The sequence below is a fragment of the Trachypithecus francoisi genome, unplaced genomic scaffold (assembly GCF_009764315.1).
Source record: "Trachypithecus francoisi isolate TF-2019V2 unplaced genomic scaffold, Tfra_2.0 Lachesis_group8, whole genome shotgun sequence".
Lineage (NCBI taxonomy): Eukaryota > Metazoa > Chordata > Mammalia > Primates > Cercopithecidae > Trachypithecus > Trachypithecus francoisi.
In genome coordinates this window covers 6,717,738-6,736,088 of record NW_022681473.1, presented here as the reverse complement: position 1 = coordinate 6,736,088, position 18,351 = coordinate 6,717,738, and the positions used below count along the sequence as shown (strand labels likewise).

Genomic DNA, 18,351 nt, shown 5'->3' with positions numbered 1-18,351 from the left:
GTCATTCACAGTCAGTTTCTAAAGGCGCACAGAAGCGTTGTTTTAGGGCTGGGCACCGGGGCTCAGGCCTGTAATCCCAGCACTTCAGGAGGCCGAGGAGGGTGGATCACGAGGTCTAGGAGTTCAAGACCAGCCTGCTCCAGATGTTGAAACCCCGTCTCTACTGAAAATACAAAAATTAGCCGGGCGTGGCAGCGTGCCTGTAGTTCCAGCTATGGGGGAGGCTGAGGCAAGGAATTGCTTGAACCCGGGAGGCAGAGGTTGCAGTAAGCTGAGATTGTGCCACTGCACTCCAGCGTGGGTGACAGAGCGAGACTCTGTCTCAAAAAAAGAAAAAAAAAAAAGTTGTTTTAGCCCCAAAGTACCTCACTTCTCTTTTTTTTTTTGTTTAATTTTATTTTTTCTTTTGTTTTGAGGCAGCATCTCGCTCTACTCCGTCTCAACAAAAGAAAAAAAAATTTGTTTTAGCCCCAAAGTACCTCACTTCTCTCTCTTTTTTTTTTTTTTTTGAGACGGAGTCTCGCTCTGTCGCCCCGGCTGGAGTGCAGTGGCCGGATCTCAGCTCACTGCAAGCTCCGCCTTCCGGGTTCACTACATTCTCCTGCCTCAGCCTCCCGAGTAGCTGGGACTATAGGCGCCCGCCACGTCGCCTGGCTAGTTTTTTTTTGTATTTTTTAGTAGAGACGGGGTTTCACAGTGTTAGCCAGGATGGTCTCGATCTCCTGACCTCGTGATCTGCCCGTCTCGGCCTCCCAAAGTGCTGGGATTACAGGCTTGAGCCACCGCGCCCGGCCCTCTTTTTTCTTTTCTTTTGTTGAATTTAATTTTTTGTTTTGTTTTGTTTTGAGACAGCATCTCGCTCTGTCGGCTAGCCTGGAGTGCAGTGGCACGAACACGGCCCACTGCAGCCTCGAACTCCCGGGCTTAGGCGATCCTCTTGCCTCGGCCTCCTAAAGTGGTGGGGTTACAGGCATGAGCCACCGCGCCCGGCGCTAAAGCACCTCTTTTCTATCATCCATCTATTATTCCCTAATATTAATTGGGCACCACTATGACTCATTTCCGACCCCGCAATGGGCCCTCTTGGTCTACTTGTCCACCTTTCTTTCCCTCTTCCTCTTTTTATTTTTTGAAAGAGAGAGATCCAGGATGCAAGAGTCCCGACAATCAAACTAGATATGCGAAGTAAAAAAAGCCGGAATACACAAAAATCATAACGCTTTGAGGATGTGGCTTACGGGTTTTTTTTTCATTTTCCTAACTCTGCAATGCTGTTATATTACATCCACAACTTCAAACAAAGTGCCACATGGCCGCAGTCCCAATCAATTCAGTGACACAATTGTTAGGGACGTCCTCTTCCCGCCCGGGGGGCGGACCCCGGCCCCGCCTCCTTGACAGGCTCGGGTTCCGCCCCGAGACTTTCCCAGGCTCCGCCCCCGAGCCGACGCGCGCGCTCAGCCGCAGCGCAGAGAACCAATTACCATCCATTTCCACGCTCGGTCCCTATTGGCTTCTGCCCTCAACAAAAATGGCGCTAGCTTGGAAGCTGCCGAGGTTCTAGGAGTTGCCGAAGCAAGTCCGGAAGCTACCGAGCGAGTCCGGAAGTTGCCGAAAGGGAGCAGCGGGGAAGGAGGATGGCGGATATCATCGCAAGACTCCGGGAGGACGGGATCCAAAAGCGTGTGATACAGGAAGGCCGAGGAGAGCTCCCCGACTTTCAGGATGGGACCAAGGTTCGTGTCTACCCCTCCCCGCTCCCCCTCTGCGGCGTGGTGCGCATGCGAGGCGGGAGGAGGCCTTAGGCGAGAGGTTGCGCATGCCCAGAGGGCAGCGGCCAGTGACCCTACCGCTCACATGCAGAGCTCGACGCTGATTGGGCTGAATTTAAGTAGGGGTGAATTCGGGCCTGTCTGCCCCGCCCCCTGGCTCGGCCTTGTAGCAGCATTGGTGGGGGAGGCCGTCAGTCATCACAAGCGGGTTGGGGTTGGGGGTTGATCTCAGTGCTTGGGCAGACACCACGCTGGAGGAAACCGAGGGCGGGGAGTGGTCCTAGGGATTTCAAGGCTCATGATCCTTTGTAGATGGAAGGGCCTTCCGAAAACACTTAGACCAACTGCCACTCTAAACATCCCGAGGCCCTGGGATGTGCAAAGCTGGAGAAAGGGCCCAGAGGTCAGGTCTCCCAGACAGGGACCCTTTGGCAGTCTTCCTGCTGCACTAGTAGCTTGTTTGGGACAGATGAGGGCTGGGAAGTAAAGAACCTTCCACTTTTCTCCTTTTTACCAGGCCCCCAGATCCAGCCCCTCTGCCCCCTTCTCCCCCAACCTACAACTCCAGGCTTCCCTGCTTCTGCAGTTGCCTCCTCTTGGAGTGCTTTTCCCAGTTGCCTCCTCCCGGAGTGCTTTTCCAGTTGCTACTTGTCTGCAGAGTAGGGAACTTCCCAGGGACAGCCCCTGTGCCCAGCAGAGCAGTCAGGCAGGACATGCACATTGAGCAAATGAGCACATGCCTCCTGGCCAGCCCGTGCTGAATCGGGCAGCTAAGCATCCTAGCCCAGTGCAGCATAAGTGCTCTGACAGTAGAGGGGAGCTGCATGGCTGGAGTGATCCGCTATATGAAAAGAGATCTTCTCTAAGAAGAGACAGGATGTGTGGTGTGGGTTCATGCCCCCATGTACTGGGGTGTTAGTGGTGAAAGAAGGGGCTGGCAAGGAAGATCCTGGATAGAACAGACACCAGAAGGAGGGATGTGAACAATGGCACCCCAAGATCAGGAACAGGTGGTGTTAAATAACCAATCGCCGCACTGATTGAATGCTCACTATTCAAGCATTGTACTACATGCTTCACACGTTTATTTCCTACACTGTGAGATAGGTACTGTTGTTGATTCCATTTTACTGATGTGGAAACTGACTTCAGAGATGCAGCATGGTGCGGCAGTTAAGAGCGTGGGCCAGTCTAACCATATCCTGTCGAGGGTTCAATCTTCAAACCTCTTTACTCTGCACCCACCCCCAGTGTTGTCTCTAAAAACTCTCTCGGCCCAGATTACTCCCAGATGCAGCTCTCCAGTCATTACTTGTCTCTTCAACCTGACATACAGCTCTCTACTCACCATCTCCACCTGGAAGCCTGGTTGGCGACTCACACTTAACCTGCTCCACCTGCGGCTTCTCCGTGTCAGTCAGGGGAACCAGCAACCTTCTCGTTGTTCAGGGCAAAAACCTTAGTGTCTCTGTGGTCCTCCCAGTCTCACATCCCACATCACATCCTCAATATCCAGCCAGGATCTGAGTTCTCACCATTTCTACCATCAGTGCTTGGGTCCAGGCCATCCTCATCTCCCGCCTGGGTTACTGCAGCGACCTCTAACTCTCCTCCTGCCTCTTTTGTCCCTCTATGGTCTGTTCTTGTCCCAGCAGCAGAACCCATGCCAGATTCAGTTCCTTTTCTGCTTGGAGCCACTCAGTGGCTTCCATCTCAGAGTAAAAAACAGAGGCCTCACCATAGCCTACAGGCCCTGTGAGGTCCACCCCTACTGACCTGGGTGAGCTCCCCTGCTGACCCCGTGGTGTACCCCGCCCCCTCCTTCACTCTGCTCCTCCACACTGGCCTTGCTGCTGTTGAACACATCATGCGTTTGAAACGGGAAGTTCCCTTGTCCCCCTCGCAGGGCGTGTGATGGGGAGTGGCTCGCTTCTTCAGTGCCTGGCTGCTCAAACCTCTGGGGAAGCATACAGACGGGCAGGCTGTGGGGCTCTGACCTCATGGCAGTGTCTGGGGTGGATGTTTACAGCTCCGTGTGTTCTAGGGTGTTCTTTTAGTTTGTGCATAGATGGCTTATATTAACCAGTTCAATTAGATCCCCTTCCTTATCACAAGGACAGAGGGCTTTCTGTAGCCTGGGGATTCTTGCCTTGAGGTATCGGAGAATTAGATCACATGTAGGCTTGGAGAATGATTGCAAAGTGTTTTTCCGAGACCGAGTTTCACTCTTGTTGCTCAGGCTGGGGTGCAATGGCGCAATCTCGGCTCACTGCAACCTCTGCCTCCCAGGTTCAAGCAATTCTCCTGCCTCAGCCTTCCAAGTAGCCAGGATTACAGTTGCCCGACATCAGGCCCGGCTAAATTTTTTAAATGTTTTTAGTAGAGACAGGCTTTCACCATGTTGGCCAAGTTGGTTTGAAACACCTTTTCTTTTTCTTTTTCTTTTTTTTTTTTGAGACAGAGTCTTGCTCTGTTGCCCAAGCTGGAGTGCAGTGGCATGATCTCAGTTCACTGCAACCGCCACCTTCCAGGTTCAGGTGATTCTAATGCCTCAGCCTCCCAAGTAGCTGGGATTACAGGCACCTGCCACCATGGCCAGCTAATTTTTGTATTTTTAGTAGAGACGGGTTTTTGCCAGGTTGGCCAGGCTGGTCTCGAACTCCTGACCTCAAGTGATCCACCTGCCTTGGAGATGGTCTGCCTCTGGGGTTGAGCCACTTGGTGGCCCCAGCTCTCCTCTGACTGCCCCAGCCAAACTCCACCTCTTCCTGCCAATTGATGACCTGCCAGCGTGCAGGTGTCTGTCAGGGTGATCTGCTGCTGCTTGTTCCCCTGATGTCCTCTCAATGACCAGGTGCTTGTGTTGTCTTCTGCTGATGGGCTCCTCTGACATCTGGCTGCCTGTGTCTGCCCGTTAGGGTCTTGGGTTTTTATAGGCACAGGATAGGGGTGTGGCAGGCCAGGGTGGTCTTAGGAAATGCAACATTTGGGCAAGAAATGCCTGTTCTGACCTAGGTCCGTGGGGGTGGAGCCCTACCCAGGGACCATGCCCTCCTCTACCCAGCACTTCCCTTCTCCCCTTCCATATTATTTAACAGGCCCACGCTCTTCCCTTCCTAGCACCTTTTTCAATATCACATTGTCACACTGCAAGGCTTTTTACACCTGCTGTTCTTTCGGCCTGGAAAGTTCCTATCCCAGGATCCACTTGGCTTGCTTTCTTCCTTACTCCCCCACCCCCAACTCTGTTTAATCCAGCCCTAACCCCCTTGCCCTGCTGTTTCCCAAGCACGTGGCTTCACCTGCCTTGACACATTGTTTTGTTTGACGCCCATCGCCTCCCTCTACAAGCGCCATGTGAGCTCCAGGGGGGCAGGGACTTGTTTGTGTTTTGCTCGCTGCCATGTTCTGGTGTCTAGCACAGAGCTTGGGCACATAGTAGGTGCTTAGTAAATATGTGTTGAGGAATGACTGGAGTCAGACTACTTGGACTCTTGTTCCCACTCAGCCACCCACTAGCCGTGTGGCTTGGGCCTATTCCTCCTCTCCTTGTGACTTAGTTTTCTCACCAGCATGGGAGGATAAAACCAGGTGTAAGATCAGGTAGTGTCCTTGGGGAAGCCCCGTCCTTTGTGCCGTCTGCAGGCCGGGGACTGGACTTGTCCTTGGGGGTCAGGGTGAGGGTTTGTGCCCTTGCCTGACCTCGCATGTGGCCCACAGGCCACGTTCCACTACCGGACGCTGCATAGTGACAACGAGGGCACCGTGCTGGACGACAGCCGGGTGCGTGGCAAGCCCATGGAGCTCATCATTGGCAAGAAGTTCAAGCTGCCTGTGTGGGAGACCATCGTGTGCACCATGCGAGAAGGGGAGATTGCCCAGTTCCTCTGTGACATCAAGGTGTCTGTCCTGCACCTGTCTGCGGTGGCTGTCCAGCCAAGCCCTATTCCCTATCCCCAGGGCTCCTCCTCCCTCTACCCTCTGCTAGACTGCCACCCACTCTTTCTTCCTTTTTTTTGAAATGAAGTCTTGATCTGTTGCCCAGGCCAGAGTGTAGTGGTACGCTCTCAGCTCACTGCACCCTCCACCTCCTGGGTTCAAGCAATTCTCCTGCCTCAGCCTCCCAAGTAGCTGGGATTACAAACACCCACCATGACGCCCAGCTAATTTTTGTATTTTTAGTAGATACGGGGTTTCACCATGTTGGCCAGGCTGGTCTTGAACTCCTGACCTCAGGTGATCCACCCGCCTTGGCCTCCCAAAGTGCTGGGATTACAGGCGTGAGCCACCGTGCCTGGCCCACCCACTCTTTCCAGACCACTAGCCTGCTGATGGTGTCCTGGCCTCCATCCCGCCTTCCCCTATTAGCCAGACTGAGGCCAGGGGACTCATTCTCAAATGCAAGCGACCTGTACATCTCTTTGTTTCAAACCTCTATGGCTCCTGGTCACTGTCAGGATAGAGCATAGTAAGTCTTCAATTTATGTCCCTGATACGTTCTTGGAAACTGTGACTAAGAGAAAAAACATACATCAGGTGCTCAGCCACCATCGTTTCTCTCAGCATAATTTTGTTAAAACATTGATGAGAAGAAAAATTGGTTTCGTTATGTATTGTTTCGCCTACAGTCCATTTCCAAGAACCTACTTAGGACGTTGAGGACTTAAACTGTATAAACTATAGCTGCTTACATAGCTTTTTGGGGCTGGCCCCTGCGGTCTCACCCTCTTACTCAACCTCCCTGCTTTTGCTTTCCATTCCCCTTCTTAGCCAGGATCTTCCCTCTTCCTTCAAAGCTTATTCCTGGGTCACCACCTCTAGGAAGCCCTCCTGGACTGCTAGTGGTTGGCTCAACTCCCACCTTTGGGTCCTCCAACCCTCATGCCCTGCATGGCCAGGATTTGCTCTTCTGCCTTGTCCTAGGCTATTGCAGAGCAGGAATCTGGGCTGTTTACTTCTAACTTTGGGATGCCCAGTATGAGCCAGTCCAGAGCCAAGACTCAGGAAATACCCGCTGATGGCAACCCGGCAGTTAGCTCCTGTCCAGACAACAGGGAAGTGGGAGGAGTGGGGAGGATCTGGGTGGGAGGAATCTGGTTCCCACCAGCTGAGCAGCTTTGCCAAGCAAGAGATTAGAGGCTAGGTCCCCTGTGCCTGTCTCCCTGGGGTTTTTTTTTTTTCTTTGGACGAAGTGTCACTCTGTTGCCCAGGCTGGAGTGCAGTGGTGCGATCTTGGCTCACTGCAACCACCATCTCCCGGGTTCAAGTGATTCTCTGCCTTAGCTTCCCAAGTAGCTGGGATTATAGGCACCCACCATCATGCCTGGCTATTTTTTTTTTTTTTTTGAGACGGAGTCTCGCGGAGTCTCGCTCTTTCCCCCAGGCTGGAGTGCAGTGGCCGGATCTCAGCTCACTGCAAGCTCCACCTCCCGGGTTCACACCGTTCTCCTGCCTCAGCCTCCTGAGTAGCTGGGACTACAGGCGCCCGCCACATCGCCCGGCTAGTTTTTTTTGTATTTTTTAGTAGAGACGGGGTTTCACCGTGTTAGCCAGGATGGTCTTGATCTCCTGACCTCGTCATCTGCCTGTCTCGGCCTCCCAAAGTGCTGGGATTACAGGCTTGAGCCACCATGCCTGGCCATGCCTGGCTAATTTTTGTATTTTAGTAGAGATGGGGTTTCACCATGTTGGTCAGGCTGGTCTTGAACTCTTGACCTCAGGTGATCTGCCCACCTTGGTCTCCCAAAGTGCTAGGATTATAGGTGTGAGCCACCACGTCTGGCCTCCCTGAGGGTTTTGAAGTGGCTGCCTTGGGCCCGGCTGTGAGGTAGGCCCTCAGTGAGGCAGGAGAAGGAGGAGCTGCTGGGAACAGAATGTGGGGGCCCTAGCACTTTGCATAGTCCAGCTTGTGGGCCTTATCCTCGGGAGGGAGAGGAGGTTAGAATTCTACTGGGCAGAGGGTTGATGGTAGGCATGTGTCTGTGGGGGGTTGAGGATGGGGGTAGGTGCTCTGTTTGGTGGCCAGAGAACATGGCAGAAGCTGGGGCTTCCTTGGGAAAGAGGGCTGAGTGACTGGAGGAGTCCTGAGTTAAAAGCCTCCTGCGCTTTAACGGAGTAGGGGCCCAGTTGTTGCCCTCTGGGCCTTGGTGTTTGGTCTCAGATGGTGGTGGGGAAGGGGCTGGGCCTTGTGGACCCAGTGATCCGCCAGCCCACAGTGACAGAGCCCCCAGCGTCCTTGCCTTCCTGCAGCACGTGGTCCTGTACCCGCTGGTGGCCAAGAGTCTCCGCAACATCGCGGCGGGCAAGGACCCCCTGGAGGGTCAGCGGCACTGCTGCGGCGTTGCACAGATGCATGAACACAGCTCCCTGGGCCACGCTGACCTGGACGCCCTGCAGCAGAACCCCCAGCCCCTCGTCTTCCACATGGAAATGCTGAAGGTGAGGGGCCGCCGAGCCTGGCCCCACTGCCCAGCCTCAGGGCGGTGCAGGCCTGTTCGCCCAGGGGTGATGGGATCCGTGGGTGGACTGCTGGGGGAGTGGACAGGGACAAGAAAACCTGTGCGGGACCCTTGGCAGTCCTCTGGGTCTCCTTTCCTCCTCCTTCATGTCTCAAATGTCACCTCCTCCAGGAAGCCCGCCCTGCCCACCCAGCCTCCTCGTTCTCTATCTTGGAGGAGCTCATTTCCTTTGTAGCCTCTGCCACGCCTTGAAATCCCTGGGAATTCATGTATTTCCTTGTCCATTTAGGAAATCTGCCATGGAGCATGATTTCTGTGAGGGAGGGCAGGGCTTTTCACCGTCTCGTTCACTGTTCTATTCTTAGTATTTGGCACGGTGCTGGGCACACAAGAGATGTGACATCGATGTTTGTTGAATGCTTTTTGAGTGACAAGCAGCTCTGCTGCTGGTGTGTGATGTCTGGGGGCCTAGCCAGCCCAGATGTGGGTCAGATCTGTTGCTGAAGCAGCTGTGGTGTCCCCGGGCCCCGCTGTGATACGCCCCGTGCCCTGCAGGTGGAGAGCCCTGGCACATACCAGCAGGACCCATGGGCCATGACGGATGAAGAGAAGGCAAAGGCAGTGCCGCTTATCCACCAGGAGGGCAACCGGTTGTATCGCGAGGGGCATGTGAAGGAGGCTGCTGCCAAGTACTACGATGCCATTGCCTGCCTCAAGAACCTGCAGATGAAGGTGCTGCCCAGAGGCTGAGGGGGAGGATGGAAGAGGGTGTGGAGCCAGGGGCCCCAGGTCTACAGCTTCTCCCCGCTCCCTGCCCCTGTGCTCCCAGGAACAGCCTGGGTCCCCTGAATGGATCCAGCTGGACCAGCAGATCACACCGCTGCTGCTCAACTACTGCCAGTGCAAGCTGGTGGCCGAGGAGTACTACGAGGTGCTGGACCACTGCTCTTCCATCCTCAACAAGTACGATGGTGAGCACTGGGCACTGGGCTGCTGGGGGCTGCGAGTGGTCAGTGTGGCCTTTCTCCTGTCACTGCTGGGGCTCAAGACCTAGTCTTTCATACCCTCCATTCTGAGCTCCCATGGGGGCCTGACTAAATGCCCCTACTTGACAGGGCCGTGGGTCCCATTGTGCCAATGAAGCATGAATGGTGTATTGGGGGTGGGGCAGGGTGGCATCCTCAGGTCAGGGAGGGCTCTCTCTCCCCTGTGGGCCCATGGTGCCAGGAGACATGAGGGCGGGCAGCTGACCAGGATCCCCCCTTATGCCCTTGCATGCCCACTGCCCACTGGCATCCCCTGCAGACAACGTCAAGGCCTACTTCAAGCGGGGCAAGGCCCACGCGGCCGTGTGGAATGCCCAGGAGGCCCAGGCTGACTTTGCCAAAGTGCTGGAGCTGGACCCAGCCCTGGCGCCCGTTGTGAGCCGAGAGCTGCGGGCCCTGGAGGCACGGATCCGGCAGAAGGACGAAGAGGACAAAGCCCGGTTCCGGGGGATCTTCTCCCATTGACAGGAGCACTTGGCCCTGCCTTATACCTGCCAAGCCCACCGCTGCAGCTGCCAGCCCTCTTGCCCCGCTACGTCATGCTTCTGTGTATATAAAGGCCTTTATTTATCTCTCTCCGAGTCTGCCGAGCTGGTCCACTGGGAGAGGCGGGTCATCACCTGGCATTTCCTGGTACTTGGGTGGCTGTTGGGAGGCAAAGAATCAGGGTTCAAATCCTAGCCCCTCCACCTGCCAGCTCTGAGGCTTCAGTGTCCCTGTTAGAGAAATTACGATGAGCTCTTTCACCAAGGAAGTGTCTCTCGTTGGCCAGGGCTGGGGCGCCCCAGGAGCCCCCAGTCTTAAGAGGGAGATGAAGTGGGTACAAGCCAGGTAGCTGGGTGCCTGAGGAAGGTGGTCTCCTGGTGCTGCCCTCCCCCTCCAGCCTCGGATCCCATGGTCTCCTGGCCTTGGTGTTTGGGGGCAGGGTTTCCATGAGAAGCTACGCTGGGGCTGAAGTGAGCCGGGTTGGGCTGGGGTGGGCTGACTGTCCAGAAAGAGGAGAGGGCTGAGCGCTTCGTGAGATCTTTTTTATTTTATTTATTTTTATTTTTTTTTTGAGACGGAGTCTTGCTCTGTCGCCCGGGCTGGAGTGCAGTGGCCGGATCTCAGCTCACTGCAAGCTCCGCCTCCCGGGTTCACGCCATTCTCCCGCCTCAGCCTCCCGAGTAGCTGGGACTACAGGCGCCCGCCACCACGCCCGGCTAGTTTTTTGTATTTTTTAGTAGAGACGGGGTTTCACCGTGTTAGCCAGGATGGTCTCGATCTCCTGACCTCGTGATCCGCCCGTCTCCGCCTCCCAAAGTGCTGGGATTACAGGCTTGAGCCACCGCGCCCGGCCTTCGTGAGATCTTTTGAGGCTCAGGCCCCCATCCCGACCTGCCTGTGACCTGGATGGCCCTGGGTGTGTGTTGGCCTCTCTGTGCACATCAGTGTCCCCTGTTGAACTGGAAACTGGGCTGGCCGCCCTGTGATGCCAGGCACAGGGTGAGTGGGTGGGAACTGGGCTGGCCGCCCTGTGATGCCAGGCACGGGGCGAGTGGGTGGGGTGCAGGTGGCGTTTATTTTCATGGATTTATACACACTGGAAAAGCCTCTGCGCCCACGCCCACGCCCTCCTCCCTCCCTCTGGTGCTAGGTCCCCTCATATGAAAGGGAAGTAACACCGAGGGGCACACGGAGATGTAGGGTGTGGGGCTGGGGGGTCAGCGCTGGGGCCCCAAGTCTGGGTCCCCAGCTTCCCACATGCAGCCCCTCTGGCTCCTCGGGTGTGTCAATAAATAACCCAGGTCCAGGCGTGGCGTGGGCCTCACTCCTCGCTGTCCAGCTTCAGGCTGATGCTCCGCGCCTTGCCCCGTGCCAGGGCGGTGGGTGGTGTTCCTGGGCCCTCACGTTCCACCTGGCTGGGACCTCTGGAGCGAAGCAGCTGGCTCTGTTTGCGCAGGAAGTCCACAGGGGCAGCCACACCATAGCTGCTTTTGCCCAAGGCAGCCCTTGGGGGTCCCGAGGAGGCATGCGAGTGCGAGCCCGCTTCCAGCTGGCCCAGATGGGCCACGTAGCCGTCTGACAGGAACTGTGGGCAGAGGTGGGCAGCGATGAGGGGGTGCTGGCCAAGGGCCCACACGCTGCCCTCCACAGGCACCTGAGGCAGGCTGGGGGACTGGTGGCAGGCTTGGCACAGCCTAAGCTGAAGCCTTCTCAATAGATAGGACCCCAGGCTGGGAGCCAGGGCACCTCAGCTGTGCTCCTAGCTCTGCCCTTCTCTGGGCCTCAGTCTCCTCATCTGGAAAATGAGGTCTTAGAGGAAACATAGCAGCCAATGTTTAGCCAGCACTTGCTTTGTGCCCAGCCCTGTGCCTGCTGATGTGCAGTAAACGATGTGATCTTCATAAGCCGGCATGGGCAGTGCCATGATCATTTACATTTACAGATGGGAAACCGAGGCTCAGAAAGGTCAGAGTGGAAAGCCACGGCCAAGGGGAACCAGTGCCCAGGGTCTTGAGCACATTCCAGTGTGGGTCGTCCCCTCTGGCTTGCCTGGCAGCTGGCAGCTCAAGCTGCTCATGGCCCTTGTCCTCGGAGGATCCCAGGTTCCCTGGAGGCCGGTTAGGCTGCCTCACAGCTTCCCCAGAGTCGGTGGTCCCTAAGGCCTAGGACTCAGGCCCCTGCTCCCTAGTGGGGTCCTGTTCCTGGCCTTCACTTGGCCCTCACCTGGCACTGCGCCTGTAGCTTCCGCACGGCACGGCCCACGATGTAGGTCTGGCTTGGGGACAGGCCCAGCGCCGCGTATACAGCCACATCTTTGGGAGACCCATAACCGGCCACGATGTTCAGTTCTACCTGTGGCGGGAGATGCCAATCAGCTGCCCTGGGGTGGAGCCCTGCAGCTGGGGGCGGGGTCTGTTGGACTTCCCCAGATTGTTCTGCGGGTGGGTCCAGGCAGACTGAGGCGAGGACAGGTTCCAGTCCCACGGGGACAGGGTCGGGACCAGCTGCATTTCCCTAGTTGCCCCTAAGTACACGGGACACCTCAAACTGGGGGGGGGCATGACCATAGGGGCCACTGCAGTCAGGCAGGGCCCGGGCCGATCGGGTTGGGAACAGCTGGGCCTCCGCTGATCCGGGGGTGGAGGGTCAGGGGAAGCGGGGGCGGGGTCAGGACCCGGAGCCTCCGCAGCAGCCGCACCTCCTGCACCAGGCTCTGCAGAAACACTGCCTTCTGGCGCAGCGGGTCGTGGGTGAGGCCATCGCAGAAGGAGACGACGCCATGGGGGAAGTTGTGCTGCGACAGCCAGGCCACCACGCGGTGCTTCTGCATATCCGGCCGGCCTGTGACATACACGATCAGGTAGCCGGAGTCCTGCCAGTGCCTGTGGGGCGGGGGCAGCGGTCAGCTCCGCTGGCCAGGGGTGGGGTGCGGGTCACCCCGGTGAGATGGGTGGTGGTGGCGGTGGCGGCTCCTACCTGACCACATCAACGGCGCCAGCGCGCACCTTGGGGTCGCTGCCCATGATGGAGACGCTGGCGGTGAAGGAGCCGTCGATGCTGAAGACCACGGCCTCCGTGCCGCGGGCCACCACAGTCAGGCAGCATTCGGCGTAGGTGTGGTCGCCCCTGCGGCCCATGGGGCGGGGCGTGAGTGGCGCGGGGCGAGGCCTGGCGGAGCCCTCCCGCAGAGGCCCGGCCAGCTGCGCTCACCTGACCACCATGCGCACGGGGTAGACACCGATGCCCAGGGCGCGCTCTGGGGGAACTGCGAAGGTGAGGCGGCCCGAGCTGTTGGTGACCTCAGTGCCAAAGTGGATCCACTTGCCCGACAGCGGCTGCGTCATGATGTAGACATCCACCTGGAGGGGAGAAGGGGCGGGAGGTCCATGGGGGCCCTGCGTGGAGGAGGGCAGAGGCTGGGCTGTCGTCGGGGATGGGTGGGTCTAGGGGCACAACCACAGGGGCCCAGGAGCTGTTCCGAGGACAGGAGTTGGGGCCGTGGGACCAGGCGACAGGGATTCTGGGTCCTGACCTTCTCTCCCGTGAGCGTGACGACGTCCAGGGGCCCGTACATGAAGCGCCCGCTCAGCACCTGGGGGCGGCCCTCGCACACTACCGTGTCGCTCGCCCGGTGGTTGGAAGTGACGTTCTGGTGGGAGGAGAGGGCGTGAGTCCTCGGCCAGGAAAGGATGGGGATGCTTGGGGAGGGGAAGCAGGTGAGGATCCACGCGCAAACACCGGGGTCGGGGCCTGGAGGCGGCAGGGCTTTGAGGGAAAAGGGCAAGTCCAGGGGGTGCACTTTTGTGGACCCCGGCCTGAGAGCCTGTGTGTGGGCCGCGGCTCCAGGGGTAGCGCTGTGACAGGACGGGATGCAGTGGATGAGGCAGGTGCCGACCAGGGCAGATCCAGACCCTAGACCCGAACTAGCCTCAGAGAGGGGGAGGGGACGGGGAGACCAGCTGTTCGCAGGGGGGGGCTGGGGCAATGGGGTGGGGCCAGGAGCCCAGGGGAGGGGTAGGACTGGGAGAGAGTTAGATGGCTAGGGCCCGAGGAGGCGGGGTGCTGGGGGGAGGGACAGGGCCTCTCTGGTGAGGGGGCGAGGGGGCAAGGGGCAGGGCACCTACCCGGATCTTGACCTGCGTGCGTTTTCGCTGCCACTTCTCCCTGGGGAAGGCCGGGCTGTAGATGGACGGCTCCTCGCATTCCGCCAGCTGTGGCCGCTCCTTCTCGATCACCTGCGCGGGATAGGGGGCGAGGCCTCTCTCTCTTAGGGGCGGGAGAGCTGCCCCTCCCCCGCCCCACAGCAGCCCATCCCCGTCCCATTCTCATCTCCCATTCCAAATTCCCAGGCCCACCTGGCGCAGGATGAACGCCACCACGTCGGCGGACTCCCAGTAGCTGGCGTGGAAGAGGTGGGGCAGCGTGACGGTGGGAAAGGCGGTGAGTGCCTCGGGGCAGTACAGCGAGTAGTCGATCCGCTTGGTCCCCCACCAGCGCTCCAGGACTGCGCGGCCATGGCAGCGAGTCAGGATGGCCTCCTGCCCCACACCCATCTGCCTGGGCGCTGGGTGCTCTTCCCTCCCTCCTTTCCACCCAGCCTGCTCTTTGCCCAGTTCAGGCTGGGTGCTGGGGGAAAGGGTTTCTCAGCTGGGCTTTGGAGGTGGAATACGGGCCTCCCCCACCCCCAGGCTGGACTGCCTAGGCTGGCTGACTTACTCTTAACCACCTCACTGGTGGTGCTGGGGGCGGCTGGCTGGGCTGGGGGCTCAGTGGCCAACTCACTGCCCTTCCAGAAGGCACCGCTAGTAGAAGTGGGTGTCGAGGGCACCAACATCTCCAGTTCCTCCAGAAAGAGACTGGAGTGCGTCTGCAGAGTGTCGGCTGGGGGAGGGAGGGCAAGCTGAGCAGGGACCAGCCCGGTGGCTCTCCCATCTTCTCACCCAGGGCTTCCCGCACCTCTGCCATCTTCCCTGAGGCCCCTCTGGTCAGGTCCTGGCTGAGGCTGCACTGTGGCATTCTCTCCTCTCAGCTAGCCCAGTGGCCAGCTGCACTTCTGCCAGAATGCCTCTTGCCACTGCCCCAAACACTGCACACCTGTGCCCAACACAGGCCTGCTTGACCCATATATAACTGGGCACACCCCCCAACACATGCCTGCAGCACACCCCCCACAGATGCAGCAGCGCACACACGCTGGCTGCTCGTACGGCAGTGCACCAGAATCATGCTGCCGGGGACACCTTCTTTAGCTTGGCTAACCTCCCCCACCCGACTTCTGGGCCCAGGAGGTCAGAGGGTCCTGGGGATCCAGACCACCCCGGGGGAAGGAGCTCCTGGTCCTGGGAGTGGTGACCTGAGAGGTTTCCCATTGTGTGGGAGCCTCCTCATGCCTTCTGCTACCTCCTCCCTTCCTGTGGGTGCCCTCCTCCTTCTCCCCTTTATCTTGTTTGGGGGCGTACCCAGCAGCAGGGATGAGCCGTCTCCCAGGGGGAACTTCTGGTAGCGGGGCACAGTCAGTGGGGCGATGGCCTGGAACTTTGGGGCCAGCAGGGGCTCGAGGCGTGAGGCGCAGGGGTCAGCCGCATGGAAGAGGTTGTAGATCTGCTCACAGGCTGGGCGCATCTGGGCCACTGGGTACCCAGAAGATAGAGAAAGATTGTGGGGTGGGAGTGTCAGCTGGGCACTCTGGGAAGTAGGGGGTGTGGGAGCAGCACCCTGATGTCCTGTGTGACCCTGAACTAGCACTTCCCAAACTTCACTCCCCGGGAAGTCAGTAGGGCCCTGCTTAAAGTGAGACAGGAGCCGGGCGCCTTGGCTCACACCTGGAATCCTAGTACTGTGGGAGGCAGAAGCCGGTGGATCACTTGAGGTCAGGAGTTCGAGACCAGCCTGGCCAACATGGTGAAACCCTCATCTCCACTAAAAATACAAAAATTAGCTGGGCTCAGTGGTTCACGCCTGGAGTCCCACCACTGTGGGAGGCAGAGGTGGGTGATTACCTGAGGTCAGGAGTTTGAGACCAGCCTGGCCAACATGGCAAAACCCTATCTCTACTAAAAAAAATACAAAGATTAGTTGGGGATGGTGGCGGGTGCCTGTAATCCCAGCTACTTGGGATGCTGAGGCAGGAGAATCACTTAAACCCGGGAGGTTGCAGTGAGCAAGATCAGGCCACTGGCACTCCAGCCTGGGTGACAGAGCGAGACTCCATCTCAAAAAAAAAAAAAAAAGTGCTGAGAAGAGGGCAGCGACTTTGATTTGCTGCCATGGTGCCCGCTGGACCCCTTCTAGTGCAGAACATCCCACAGGTGTGAAGCTCCTCCCAGTGGCTTTGCGAGACTCACCCTTGGCCAGTCCCTTCTTTCTGGGCCCCAGGTTCCCCTTCTGTAGCCAGGCCTTTGAATGACTACAGTGGGGAAGTTGCCCGTGCCTCGGGCGAGAGGGAAGGCCAGAGGAGGTGGGGAAGGAAGGGGCAGACAGAGACTAGAGGCGCCCCCACAGCCCCTAGGACTCACCCTCCAGGGCGGGCATCACGGTTTTGCGCAGAGCCAGCACCAGGCCCAGTGGGGAGCCGAAGAGGAAGAAGCCAGAAATCTTGAAGTCAAGGTGGGCAGCGCTGCTGGGGCCGTCAGGTGCCTCGGAACTGGCAGCGGGTGGGCAGGAGGCTGTGCTTGCCCGCCGGGGCTCCCCGGAGGAGGTGGTTGCAGGGGCTGCCTGAAGGCTGTGGAGGAGGAGGTATGCTCAGTGTTGCTGCCTCTATAGTCCATCATGCACCCAGGGTAGGGGTGATGGGGCAGGGACGTCACCTGTTCTGAGAGCCCTCGGGCTCAGGACTGGCCATGTCACTGGGGATGCGCTGGGCAGGCAAGGCTGAGGGTTCTGGGCTGGCCCGACCCAGGCCTTCCACGCCATCTGCCAGGGGGTCCCGCACTGGGCCAACCTCCGGAGAGAGCAGCTCATTGTTCTGGGTGGAACAGGGGACAGAAACATCTTCAGTCCTGGGGACCATTCAAATTCTACTTAGAAGCGAGGAGTGAGGCTTGGGGGTTGGGCGGAGCAGAATTCCAGAGAAGACATGAACTGGCGGGGCAGCAGGGAGCCTGCCTGCTGGCAGAGGGGTCGCATTCCAGGGGGCAGAGACCTAGAGAGGGCCTCCCTGCTCCTGAGGAGGCTGGGTTTGGCTATACTGACCGTGCTCCCACGGCGGCTGCTGCCCCGACTCCCGGTGCCTGCATTAGCACTGTGGCAGAGGGCATCAAAGCCCAGGATGCCACCAACACCGTCTCCAATCAGCACGACCTGGGTGGGAGCAGGGGCACCATCAGGAGAGGCCTTGTCCTCACCCAGGCCAGGCCACAATGGGGGCTGCAGTGGAGGGCAGCAGATGGACTGTCCCTAACCACTGACCTGCCCACAGAAGCCAGCGCCCTCAGGTGAGCGCAGGAAGGCTGAGTAGGCCTGGTTGGTGCGGGCAATGACAGTGGCCACGGCGCCCTGGTAGCGGGAAGATGAGGTGGCCAGCAGTGGCAGGGCAGCCAGTGGAATGTGGTCTTGGGAGCGAGACAGGCTGTCACCATCGTGGCTGTAGGGGCTCAGGCTGCAGGAGGAGGAAATGTGGTGGGTGGGTGAAGGGCTTCCAGACCCACTCCTGCCATCCAAGTCCCCTGGGCCTGCTGGCAAGCCCTGGCTCTGTGGGTCCTCTGTGGGGAGTGTTAGCCCCAAGAGGCAACTGAAATGGAGCTATTCTCCAGAACAGGTCCAGCCATGCCAGTGACTGACCCAGGTGTCTGGCTTCCTGACCCCTTTCCCCTTCCCCCTGCCCCAAGGCCTCCCTGATCCTAGGAGTTCCCTGTCCTTCCACCCGTGGCTAGTACTTGGAGACAAGGGCGTAGGCGGCAGCGCAGATGGGTGGACAGGGCACCAGTCGCAGCGCCACATGTCCCAAGGCCTCGGGGAAGTGGATGCGGGTGACGGCCTCGAAGGCAGAGCTCAGTGTCTGCACATCTGCCTGCTTGGAGTTGGCGTCTCCGGGGCCTGAGTCCAGGATGTTGCCGCTGTGCAGGATGAGGAAGAGGGCGTGGACTGCGCATGTCTCAGTCCCCAGCTCCCCCGCACCATCCGGGCCCTGGGGGGCACAATGGGGTGCAATGGGTGTCACAGCAGTGGCCAGGCCAGTGAGTAGGGGGAGCTTTGACATGGGGTGGCTGACCATACTCGCCTCTGAGTCCCTGGGTGCTTGGGCCCCATCCTCAATGCCTTTAGCTGCCTCAGCTCCAGGCTCTGTAGGGCAAGGAAGCCAGTGAGAGGGATGGAGACCACTGGGATCCCCTCATCTGGCACTTCAGGGACCCAGTTCTGGCGTCTGCCAGTCTCTACCTTCCTCCAAACTTCTCCTCCCACCAACTTTCCCAGGTCAGTTTGCATTTCCAGGCCTTTGCTCCTACTGGTCTTATTGCAGTCAGGGCTGCCTCTCTACACAACACCTGTTTGCCTGGCAAACTTCTCTAACCCTGCCCTGTCCAATGCGGTAGCCATTAGCCGCAAGTGGGTATTTAAATTTAAATGAATTAAAATATAATACATAAAATC

General features: G+C 58.4%; 2 protein-coding genes across 5 annotated transcripts in view; one reads left to right on the top strand and one right to left on the bottom strand.

The window, feature by feature from the left end:
- The first annotated feature begins 1,458 nt into the window (after positions 1–1,458).
- Positions 1,459–9,852, top strand: AIP (aryl hydrocarbon receptor interacting protein). 2 transcript variants are annotated; one of them, XM_033207222.1, is made up of 6 exons: positions 1,459–1,736; positions 5,493–5,672; positions 8,022–8,210; positions 8,786–8,962; positions 9,060–9,193; positions 9,536–9,608. In XM_033207222.1, exons 1-6 carry the CDS (start codon positions 1,638–1,640, stop codon positions 9,606–9,608), a joined length of 852 nt encoding a protein of 283 aa, XP_033063113.1. In that variant the 5' UTR covers positions 1,459–1,637. The 2 variants fall into 2 exon arrangements, with proteins under 2 accessions (XP_033063113.1, XP_033063112.1); XM_033207221.1 differs by having other exon boundaries at positions 1,468–1,736; positions 9,060–9,201; positions 9,536–9,852.
- A 962-nt stretch (positions 9,853–10,814) lies between these two features.
- The window catches only part of PITPNM1 (phosphatidylinositol transfer protein membrane associated 1), a 15,276-nt gene continuing 7,739 nt past the window's right edge, over positions 10,815–18,351 (bottom strand). For all 3 annotated transcript variants that reach the window (XM_033207219.1, XM_033207218.1, XM_033207220.1), the window contains 16 exons: positions 17,981–18,042; positions 17,637–17,887; positions 17,170–17,359; positions 16,954–17,061; positions 16,569–16,726; positions 16,278–16,483; positions 15,222–15,392; positions 14,479–14,643; positions 14,118–14,266; positions 13,887–13,997; positions 13,295–13,411; positions 12,973–13,121; positions 12,739–12,888; positions 12,461–12,644; positions 11,986–12,114; positions 10,815–11,347 (listed from right to left, as the gene is read on the bottom strand). In XM_033207219.1, coding sequence (XP_033063110.1) covers positions 11,084–11,347; positions 11,986–12,114; positions 12,461–12,644; positions 12,739–12,888; positions 12,973–13,121; positions 13,295–13,411; positions 13,887–13,997; positions 14,118–14,266; positions 14,479–14,643; positions 15,222–15,392; positions 16,278–16,483; positions 16,569–16,726; positions 16,954–17,061; positions 17,170–17,359; positions 17,637–17,887; positions 17,981–18,042 — 2,564 coding nt within the window. In that variant the 3' untranslated portion in view covers positions 10,815–11,083. The remainder of the gene's footprint in view (positions 11,348–11,985; positions 12,115–12,460; positions 12,645–12,738; positions 12,889–12,972; positions 13,122–13,294; positions 13,412–13,886; positions 13,998–14,117; positions 14,267–14,478; positions 14,644–15,221; positions 15,393–16,277; positions 16,484–16,568; positions 16,727–16,953; positions 17,062–17,169; positions 17,360–17,636; positions 17,888–17,980; positions 18,043–18,351) is intronic.